General features: G+C 35.1%; 3 protein-coding genes across 3 annotated transcripts; all 3 read right to left on the bottom strand.

Annotated features, from left to right (window-relative positions):
• Positions 1-2,691: 2,691 nt before the first annotated feature.
• LOC117231625 (odorant receptor Or1-like) lies at positions 2,692-5,421 on the bottom strand. The gene is made up of 5 exons (XM_033490229.1): positions 4,946-5,421; positions 3,835-4,170; positions 3,539-3,740; positions 2,973-3,128; positions 2,692-2,901 (listed from the first exon to the last, which is right to left on the bottom strand). The coding sequence occupies exons 1-5, from the start codon at positions 5,305-5,307 to the stop codon at positions 2,845-2,847; spliced, it is 1,113 nt and encodes a 370-aa protein (XP_033346120.1). The 5' UTR covers positions 5,308-5,421; the 3' UTR covers positions 2,692-2,844.
• An 856-nt stretch (positions 5,422-6,277) lies between these two features.
• Positions 6,278-8,314, bottom strand: LOC117231629 (odorant receptor Or1-like). Its single transcript, XM_033490233.1, has 3 exons — positions 7,473-8,314; positions 7,186-7,390; positions 6,278-6,688 (listed from the first exon to the last, which is right to left on the bottom strand). The coding sequence occupies exons 1-3, from the start codon at positions 8,312-8,314 to the stop codon at positions 6,494-6,496; spliced, it is 1,242 nt and encodes a 413-aa protein (XP_033346124.1). The 3' UTR covers positions 6,278-6,493.
• An 869-nt stretch (positions 8,315-9,183) lies between these two features.
• LOC117231624 (odorant receptor 94b-like) lies at positions 9,184-11,526 on the bottom strand. Its single transcript, XM_033490227.1, has 5 exons — positions 10,958-11,526; positions 10,346-10,684; positions 10,047-10,248; positions 9,468-9,623; positions 9,184-9,396 (listed from the first exon to the last, which is right to left on the bottom strand). Exons 1-5 carry the CDS (start codon positions 11,317-11,319, stop codon positions 9,340-9,342), a joined length of 1,116 nt encoding a protein of 371 aa, XP_033346118.1. The 5' UTR covers positions 11,320-11,526; the 3' UTR covers positions 9,184-9,339.
• Positions 11,527-11,578: the final 52 nt, after the last annotated feature.

Genomic DNA, 11,578 nt, shown 5'->3' with positions numbered 1-11,578 from the left:
AGACCAGGAGCGAGAATACCGTATAAATCTTGTACAAAAATTTTTTGCGGGGTGTTTTCCACGAAGGCGGTGGTAAACAGCCGCACAATGTGAACAATAAAAATGTCCATCGTAGTATATGCATGCTTGATGCCCAAACGTTTTATTATCACGCACTTCCTTCGTTTAACCGATCCTTATTTCGTTATAGTAACAGTGAAAGTAAGTATGCAGAGAAATTATCGAAAATGTAGAAAGAAGTGAGTTATACGCCACTCTCGAGCAGTTACTTCGACTCTTGTTCGAAGTTAGAAATGTAACTGACGACTGTAAAATCAATTCCCTCTTACTTCTTTCAACAGACTTATTTTCTACTGCAATTACCCTTCGCTGTACGTATCATTACTATAATAGTAGTGTGTGACACGATGCCATTGGATGCGTATCTACCGTTTAAAGAATAATGAATCAACCCTTCGTACTCTTACATATTTTTTTCATACCCCTCTTCATATTATCCTTTGTTGCGAGCTAATATAGCGTAAATATTCACCTTCGATAATGTTTCGTAAAATAGAACGAGCGAAGAATATTATCCACAAATTGGACGGAAGAATTTTTAGTTGAAAATGAAATATCGTCCACGTGTGCTTCTTCAACATATCACAAGGGATAAACGTGCAACATATTTTCTTCTACGATCAGGCAAGTATTTATGAGTTGGCATTTCATGGTGCAAAGTTTATTGTCACGTTCTCTACATGCATCGGTACATTTGCAGAACGATATCCACCGGAAGCATCGATACAAATAGTCTCAAGATCCACTGCACTTCTATTTCATGCCACCATTTAGTTCGTTGCAACATGAATTCGGTATTTATAACGTCTACCTCGAATAAGGGAACCAAGCATCACTAGAGTAGCAGAAAGCTTTCAAAAAGTTGCAGTAGTACCGTCAGGTGTACAGATGCGTTTTTAAATTGTGTGGTTTACAAAGCTAGAAGATAAAATTTCAAACATTTTATTTGTATATTCCACAATTCGCGATATAGGAGGTACGTTAATTTGTTGATTAAATTCTGCATTTTTATTTCCCAGCCATGATCGTCATGAGTACATTAGTGAGAGTGTTGTATGACCGTGCACAACGGTAAAAAGGACACACACTTTTACAATAACTGTAGACAACTTACGATAATTAAACAGTCAGTAAAAATTGAATCACAGTAACAACGAAAATTCTTATTTACTCGTAGAGTTTGACAGAAGATTGTACGAAGAGTAAGTCATCTTCATGATCTATAATAAAGTACAAAGTTATTAGAATCGCAATAATAATTTATAATTTAATGATTATTTGTTTTACTACGAATCGTGCTTAGTTTTTTATTATAATACCAATAACTTGTAAGATCAAAAATTTTATTTGTAACATTAAATTCATTCTACACGAGAGTGCAAGAAATGAGAAAAGATCACTCTGTTCTTTTCCTTTTTGCAACTTTAATTAATCACCGTATCATAATCATTATCATTAGACACTGAATAAACATTTCAAATAAAACCGTCGTTTCTGCTTCCCGTGCTATTGCACTCGAAAATACATGTAGTGATCAAATAGAAATGGAAAGCGGTACCAACCTTCAACGTCACCTCGTTCCCAAACCAACAGTATAAATACACCTGCATTAGTATACAGCACAAATACAAACCGCCCCATAAGAAGTTCATACTGAACGGATCTACTGTGGAAGACTGATAGACACTTAGACATAGTACTATCGAACTTATGCAAAATTGCAAGAAAATCATGTACTGAAACACACTGTTCACTGTTTCGGCAAATCTGCAATCAAAAAAAAATTAGAAAATTCGGTACTAAAAATTTCAAAATCTATGATCACGAAAAATGCACATCTATTTGTAAATATCGTAGTGATGTCTAATTAAGTTCCCAATAATTTTATTGCATCTTATCTTGAATTCTTCGTTAGACATGGTGTTCCTTCTCGCTGCCGTCAATGAGAATGATGGATTTTTATTTCGATGACAAAGTATCTCAAATTGCACGCCAATTCCTATCTTGAGGTCAGTGAATCAATAAACGAGTTGTTTGATACGCTAGGGATAAGGTGTACAGTTTTTGGGCGGATAAGTCGTACGATATCCAGTCGTGATTCCATTTTCCTATCTTTTTGTTTTGAAGAGTATTAGTACTTATTATTATTACATTTCACACATCCTCTTTAGTTGTTCGAATATAAAAAACATAACTATTTCCCAGTAGAAGCTTTCAAGAGCAAAATTTCTCTAAAGTTTCATAGCTGATCGCAGACGATATGATTGTCTAAAAAATAGGCTAACAAAAAAACTATTGGTATCTTTTTTCACTTCCCCAAAGTCACAGAGTCCTATTTAATAGATTGAAGGCAAAATACGGCGTCGATACGCGAAGAAATGGTCGAATTTGCCGTGGAAATGGATAATGATTTATCGGCTATTATCTGTTTCCCTTCCACGAAAATTAATAAGAAGTAAACTCTGGAACACGTAGCATCATCAGTCTGTTTTCGTCGGTCGCAAGAGAAAGGAGACCGATAGATTTTATTTTGAATAGTTTCATTGACGGAAGAAGAGGAACACAAGTGAAATGTGTCGCTAAGGACAAGTGATTTAAGCATGTACATATGTGTTATTCAAGTTTCATATAATTTATTGGAATGCACTTCGGATGCTCTAGTGCAAGTTTCCAGTGTTTTGAAAGATTTGTTTTTTTCTTTTCCTTTCTCTAAGTGAACAGTTATTACTCTATTCGGAAGAATCGAAGAAAGACGGTTCTATGTTAAGAAATTATCCTTTGTTTTCACGATTCCCGGCTCTGTTGGAACACATTGAACACGGAGTAAGAAGTCTTCAGTAGCTACAACATAAATGTTTCCCATAATTTTCTACCTAAAAATATAAAGAAAAAAAGGTTTAGACTATACTGACTGTCATGAAGGACTCAAGATTGACGGAGATGACGTAAATGCTGGTAAATTCGATCGGTCTCATAGCGCGCCTCATTAACATCAAAAAAGCTCTCTTAACGTTGTTATTTAACGATGTCCAGTCGCTTCTGAATATTACATCAGAAAGTTCCAAACTCTGCACAGAAAATTATATCATTTTACTCAATTAGTTGTAAAATTTCCAGAAGGTGGGATTTCCTGTCAATGGACTGCGGATATTTATGTAAATTTATATTCTTGTGCATACAATTGGAGAAGTAGAGCTTCAGCACAGTTGTTTCACTTACGAAAAATTGTAATATTACAATATTTTTATATATTTGCCTATTTCTTTTCACGTTAAGCGCTTTCTATGCATTGATGGACCTTTAAATTTCTCATAATTGCATAAATATCCGTAGTCTAATTATGATACGAGCATTTTAGGCTGACAGGAAATGTGAAGTGTCTATGTGAACGCTATTCACTGAAAAGAAAATCATATCCAAATGTATACAGGAAATCCAACCTTAAGGTTTTATTACATTCTTCGTCGTAATGTTGAACCTTAAGCTTGACTTCATTCCCGAACCAACAGTAGTAAAATATCTGCATCAACGAATAGTTCATAAAGAGAATCCTGCCTATAATGTTCGAATCAATCTCGATTTGTGTTATTTGATAAATGTTGAAACAGATCATACACAGACTTGTATAGAATTGGAAAAACATGATCGCCCTAAATTCCTCGTTCACCATTTCGCCAAATCTGTAAGCTCGTAAATAAGAAAATGTTACAGTGAAAAAGTTATATATTTTATTTCTGTAAAGTTATCAAAAGAGAAATAAATCAGCAAACTGACTTGTATATGTGATCGTGATGACGAACACACAGCTTCACTGAATAATTCTGGTTCGATTCGATGTTCTTCAGACGATGCTCTAATATTTCGAATTGGCAGTTAATATGTATCAACAGGCCACTGTACAGTGAATCAGTAGCGATGCATCCAAAGGAGCATATCGTCGTGAATAACGATTGATAAAGCAAAGTAAGCAGAAATGCAGGTGTAGACGAATAGTCGTATGGTACCCATGTTCGATACGTTAGTTGTCTTTTCTTATACGTCAGAAGCGATTCCATAAATAGATAAAAATTACTAGTCATGAGTATCGTCATATAAACAAATGTGTTCCAGCTAGAAGAGAAAAAGAAAATAGAAAAATGCTTTCAGTCGAAGAAGCATTGTCGATCAATTTAGAGCAAATTCTTGTTTAATGCAACTATCTATATTTTTGTAGGTAAATATACTACTAACACAATTTAACCTTAACATCGAAAATTATTTGTTGTATTAGGCAATATTATTGGGCGATTTATTGTATTAGACAATATTATTAGGCGACTTATTGCAGATGCATTTGTGTATTCGTTTAGGTTGTAGAGGATTGTAAATAATGGTTGTTAGAACAACGAAGTAACTCGTTGTTGAAATCGTCAAGTATACTTAAAATAATTAATAAATAAATAAATACAGATAATGTCGTTAAGACGCTCGTACTAACAAATTCGCTTAGACAGTGTATAATCGCTAAAATATTCGCTGATTAGATCGCTGATTAGATCGCTGATAAATACTCGATAGATACTCGTAGATACTCGTAGATATTCGTAGATACTCGTAGATACTGCAATCCTCTCGATCGCGTCTGTTTATTTATACTAGTCGGGAGAGAGTCGGAAAATTCAATATCGTTTTTGTTCAATGGTTGCACGTAACGGCGACATTGTTTTGCCCGGAGTTTATTTATTATTATATTGTGTGTATCCAATCGATATTGATACTCCGAGGCAAAACAACAACATGATTGAAATTGTCTTCTAGCTCATGTGTTGCTACAAGGTCATCTAATCATATATGTATACATGATAGAAAGTTTTTATTTCACCAAAGGAGCGAAAAACAAACTTACTCGGTAATTTTGTTGAATCTCAACAAAATTTCGAATTCTTGTTGGTTCATTGGCAAAAGTGGCTCTTTCTGTAGAGTGTCGCGCAAACGTACGAAGCTTTCACGATATATCAGTATAACGGAGACTTTGATGCTTATGAGGAACGATCCCACTGTCACGTGAAAATTGTCACTGAAGTCGTCTATGTTTTCTACATTGTATATCATATCCATTATTAAACAAAGAAAGAAAGTATTCAAGACCAGGAGCGAGAATACCGTATAAATCTTGTACAAAAATTTTTTGCAGGGTGTTTTCCACGAAGCCGGTGGAAAACAGCCGCACAATGTGAACAATAAGAATGTCCATCGTAGTATATGCATGCTTGATGTCCAAACTTTTTATTATCACGCACTTCCTTTGTTTAACCGATCCTTATTTTGTTATAGTAACAGTGAAAGTAAGTATGCAGAGAAATTATCGAAAATGTAGAAAGAAGTGGGTTATACGCCACTCTCGAGCAGCTCTTGTTCGAAGTTAGAAATGTAACTGACGACTGTAAAATCAATTCCGTCTTACTGCCTTCAACAGACTTACTTTCTACTGCAATACTTCGCTGATACGTATCATTACTATAATAGTAGTGTGTGACACGATGACATTGGATGCGTATCTACCGTTTAAAGAATAATGAACCAACCCTTCGTACACATACATATTTTTTTCATACCCCTCTTCATATTTTCCTTTGTTGTGAGCTACTATAGCGTAAATATTTACCTTCGATAATGTTTCGTAAAATAGAACGAGCGAAGAATATTATCCACGAATTGGACGGAAGAATTTTTAGTTGAAAATGAAATATCGTCCACGTGTGCTTCTTCAACATATCACAAGGGATAAACGTCCAACATATTTTCTTCTGCGATCAGGCAAGTATTTATGAGTTGGCATTTCATGGTGTAAAGTTTATTGTCACGTTCTCTACATGCATCGGTACATTTGCAGAACGATATCCACCGGAAGCATCGATACAAATAGTCTCAAGATCCACTGCACTTCTATTTCATGCCACCATTTAGTTCGTTGCAACGTGAATTCGGTATTTATAACGTCTACCTCGAATAAGGGAACCAAGCATCACTAGAGTAGCAGAAAGCTTTCAAAAAGTTGCAGTAGGACCGTCAGGTGTACAGATGCGTTTTTAAATTGTGTGGTTTACATAGCTTTGAAGATAAAATTTCAAACATTTTATTTGTATATTCCACAATTCGCGATATAGGAGGTACGTTAATTTGTTGATTAAATTCTGCATTTTTATTTCTCAGCCATGATCGTCACGAGTACATTAGTGAGAGTGTTGTATGACCGTGCACAACGGTAAAAAGGACACACACTTTTACAATAATTGTAGACAATTTACGATAATTAAACAGTCAGTAAAAATTGAATCACAGTAACAACGAAAATTCTTATTTACTCGTAGAGTTTGACAGAAGATTGTACGAAGAGTAAGTCATCTTCATGATCTATAATAAAGTACGAAGTTGTTAGAATCGCAATAATGATTTATAATTTACTGGTTAAAAGCATTGAAATTGTACTAACTGACACGAAAGATTGCGAAGATAAAACAACAACGTGACCGCTTGTCATTTTAACAGGTCTATCAGTTCTAATCAGGATCAGTAATAAACTTTTCATTACGTCAGTAGGTAGCATGGTCCAATCCATATCATAAATAGCATCGCGAACTTTGTTGCTCTAAAAATTACGTCGATCGTACGTAAATGAAAACATGTATCACAATTTGAGATCAAATTCATCTTGCATAATGATATATTAGCTACTAATATTAATAAGTTAGTAAGTTACAAGTCACAGGTCACAAAGTACTTTTTTATAATTCTACAATTTTATACCACATGGAATAATCAGTTGTCTTTTAATTAGTAAAATTTACATATACAACGTTATTTGTTTTACTACGAATCGTGCTTAGTTTTTTATTATAATACCGATAACTTGGAGGATCAAAAATTTTATTTGTAATATTAAATTCATTCTACACGAGAGCGCAAAAAATGAGAAAAAATCACTCTGTTCTTGTCCTTCTCGCGACATTAATTAATCACCGTACCATAATATTATCATTAGACACAGAGTAAAAATCTCAAATAAAATCGTCGTTTCTGCTACTCCGTGCTATTGCACTCGAAGATACATGTAGCGATCAAATAGAAACGAAAAGCAGTGCCAACCTTCAACGTCACTTCGTTCCCAAACCAACAGTATAAATACACCTGCATAAGCATACAGCACAAATAGAAGCCGCTCCATAAGAAGTTCATACTGAACGGATCTACCTTGGAAAACTGATAAACACTCAGACATAGTACTATCGAACTTATGCAAAATTGTAAGAAAATCATGTACTGAAACACACTGTTCACTGTTTTAGCAAATCTGCAATCAAATAAAAAATTAGAAAATTCGGTACTAAGAATTTCAGAATTTATGATCACGAAAAATGCACATCTATTTGTACTCGTAAATTTCGTAGTGATGTCTAATTAAGTTCCCAATAATCTTATTGCATCTTATCTTAAATTCTTCGTTAGACATAGTGTTCCTTCTCGCTGACGTCAATGAGAATGATAGATTTCTAGCTCGATGACAAAATATCTCAAATTGCGTGCCGACTTGTATCATCAATCCTGCGATCAGTGTTTCGTTGGCCACGCTGGTATTTGCACAGATCAACAAACCAACTGTTTGATACACTAGGGATATCGTGTACACTTTTTGCGAGGATAAATCGTACGGCATCCAGTCGGACACTGGTAACTCTCTCACACTTATGAGTTTTTTGTATTGTCCCACGGTCGCAAAGAACACTGCCGATTCGTTCAGGATCTCGCAGTATATCGCCAGTTTTCTGTAACAAACTTGTAAGCAGTAATTCATGGCAAGATGATCGTGAGCCGCGTAAGTGTAGTCCACGACGGAATATTGTAAAAAAGAAAACCTGGCATAATCATCGTTCTTTCGTTGGATGCGTTCTTCCTGATCGTCTCTCGCAATACAATTTTCATTCAACAACATATTCATCACATTTATAATTTTTCCTCGCCGGACAAAGAGATTGGCTACTTTAAGGCAGACTCCTACCACAGAGACGCAGAGAGAAAATTTGTCGGTCATAGCCTCCAGGTTTTTGCTAGTAAACGAATCCACGCAAGAGCAGAACGTGAAGAAGTATAGTAGCAATATCATGAACACCGAGTAAACGTTGTACAGACGATACTTGAGCGAAGTGTGTGGCCATTTAGCTGGTCTCCAGTAACCGCAGTAAGTGAGCAAAGCAAACGACAGAGGAAGTCTGTGCATCGTTTTGTTTCTTAGTTACCTCTGCCTATATTTTCTTAGAAAATCATCGACTAAAAACTAGTCGGTGATATATACAAAAAATCTTGTTTAAAAATTTCTTTTTAAAAGATGAATATTTCGTCAAAAAAAGAAAAGAATATCGTTATGATTTTATTTTCCTATATTTTTGCCTGGAAGAATTTGATCGAAGCGTACAAAAATCTAATTGTGCGAATATCCTACTTTTAATTATACTTAACAAGCTTGATTATGTCAGTTACAAATTTTTATCAAAGCTGCTTGACTGTTACAGAATGAAAGAGCTTCCATCAAATGCGCGACTCTATTACCTGTCTTCTTTTCCACCGATCTTTTTTTGTCGACCAAGACATCTTTATTATTATTACATTACATACATCCCCTATGGTTATGCGATTACAGAAAAATCAATGAGATATTTCCCAGTTGGGGCTTTCACTTAGATAGAATCGCGATTAAGAGTAAAGTTTCTCTATAGTTCTATAACTGATGACAGTCTATATAATTGGCTAAAAAGTATTTATTTATTATAGGCATCTCCTGTCGTTTCCGGGAAGCCACAATGTTCCAACTAGTCGATCGGGGGCAAAGTACGGAGTCGAGAAACGAAGAAAGGGTCGAAATTGTCCTGGAAATAGATAATGATTCATCGGCTATTATCTGTCTCCCCTCAACGAAAATTAATAAAAAATAAACTTTAGAACACGAAGCACCATCAGTCTACTTTCATCGGTCGTAAGGAACAGAAGGTTGCGGTTTACTCATTGTGAATAGTTTCATTGACGAAAAATGAGAGTCAAAAGAGAAAGTGATACAGGCACGTTAATCAAACGCATGGTATTCATGTTTCAAATAATTTATTGGAATGCACTCTAGATACTCTGTTGCACGTTTCGCGTGTTGTGTTCGATTTGCTTTTTTCTCTTCCTTTTTCTAAGTGGGCAATTATTATTCTATTCGGAAGTATCGAAGGCAGACGGTTCTAAATTAAGAGAATTCCCGCATTTTCATGATTCCCGGCTCTGTTGGAAAACATTGAACGCTGAGTAAGAAGTCTTCAGAAGCTACAACATAAATGTTTCTAGCAATTTTCTATCGAAAAATGTAAAAGAAGAAAGGTTTAGACGATACTGACTGTCATGAAGGACTCAAGATTGACGGAGATGACGTAAATGCTGGTAAATTCGATCGGCCTCATAGCACGCTTCATTAACATCAAAAAAGCTTTCTTAACGTTGTTATTTAACGATGTCCAGTCAGTTCTGAATATCATATCAGAAAGTTCCAAACTCTACACGGACAATTATATCATTTTACTCAATTAGTTGTAAAATTTCCAGAAGGTGGGATTTCCTGTCAATGGACTGCGGATATTTATGTAAATTCATATTCTTGTGCATACAATTGGAGAAGTAGAGCTTCAACACAGTTGTTTCGCCTACGAAAAATTGTAATATTACAATATTTTTATATATTTGCCTATTTCTTTTCACGTTAAGCGCTTTCTATGCATTGATGGACCTTTAAATTTCCCATAATTGCATAAATATCCGTAGTCTAATTATAATACGAGCATTTTTGACTGACAGGAAATGTGAAGTCTCTATGTGAACGCTATTCACTTAAAAGAAAGTCATATCCAAACGTTTACGTCTAATGCATGCAGGAAACCCGACCTTAAGGTTTTATTCTATTTTTCGTGGTAATAGCGAACCTTGAGTTTGACTTCATTGCTGAACCAGCAGTAGTAAAATATCTGCATCAACGAGCAGGCCATGTAGAGAAGCGTTCCTACGAATCTCGAATCCATTTCGATTTGTGTTATTCGATAGAAATTGAAACAGATCGTAGACAGGCTTGTACAGAATTGAAAGAGCATGATCATTTTAAATTCCTCGTTCACCATTTCGCCAAATCTGTAAGCTCATAAATAAGAAAATGTTACAGTGAAGAAGTTATATATATTAATTCCTCTGTGAAGCTATCAAAAGAGAAATAAATCGGCAAACTGACTTGTAGATATGATCGTGATGATGAACACACAGCTTCACTGAATAATTCTGGTTCGATTCGATGTTCTTCAGACGATGCTCTAGTATTTCGAATTGGCAGTTAATATGTATCAACAGGCCACTGTACAGAGAGTCGCTAGCGACGCATCCAAAGGTGCATATCGTCGTGAATAACGACTGATAAAGGAAAGTAAGCAGATATGTAGATAACGACGAGTATTCGTATGGTATCCACGTTCGAAACGCTAGTTTTCGGTTCTTGAAATTTGCTAGAAGCGACACTACGAGTATAAAGAAATCAGAAATCACGAGCAGGGTCATGTAACCAAGTGTGTTCCAACTGGAAGAGAAATATAAAAGAGAATAATACTTTTCGTCGATGAGAACTTGTCAATTAATTTAGACTACGATCTTGCTTAACGTAGGCACTTTATATTTTACTTCTCTTCTATTACTTTATTATATGTCATCGTAAAATGTACGTTCCATGTTTGTAGTTAAATATATAATTATTATATTACTAAAACAATTTACCGTCAATATGAAAAATTTATTTATCGTATATATATGTATGTAGACATATATTATAGAAATGAAAGAGCAAATTACTTACTCGGTAATTTTCTCGAATTTCAACAGAATTTCGAACTCTTCTTCGTTCATTGGTAAAAATGGCTCCCTTTGAAGCGTATTGCACAAATGTAGGAATTTTGCTCGATATACCAGTATAGTGAAAAGCTTGATACACGTGACAAACACCACCACTGTCACGGAGAAATTATCGCTGAAATCATCTGTGTTTTCTACGTTGCATATCATATCTAATATTTGAAAAAGCAAGAAACTATTGAGAACCAGGAATGAGAATACTGTATAAATTTCATACAGAAATTTTTGCAGAGGTGTCTTCCACGAAAGAGGCGGGTAACAGCCGCACAATGTGAACAACAAAAATGTCCATCGTAGTATATGCATCTTCCAATTGAAAATTTTCTATTATCAGGCACTTTTTCTATTTAATTGATTCTTACTTTACCAGAGTGACGCCAATGGCGAGCATGAAATAATTATCGAAAATGTAGAAAGAGAAACACTTGTACAACACCCTCGAGCAACTTTCGTTCAAAGTTCGAGAGTCACTGACGGTAGTAAAATATCAATATCCCTCTTACTTTCTCGGTATGACTTATTTTCTAACTGTAACTTACCCTTCGCTCATGCGTATCATTATTGT

The sequence above is a fragment of the Bombus vosnesenskii genome, unplaced genomic scaffold (assembly GCF_011952255.1).
Source record: "Bombus vosnesenskii isolate JDL3184/JDL3185 unplaced genomic scaffold, Bvos_JDL3184-5_v1.1 scf7180000013273, whole genome shotgun sequence".
Taxonomy (NCBI): domain Eukaryota; kingdom Metazoa; phylum Arthropoda; class Insecta; order Hymenoptera; family Apidae; genus Bombus; species Bombus vosnesenskii.
The sequence above is the reverse complement of the archived record's forward strand: the minus strand, read 5'-3'. Positions and strand labels throughout refer to the sequence as shown.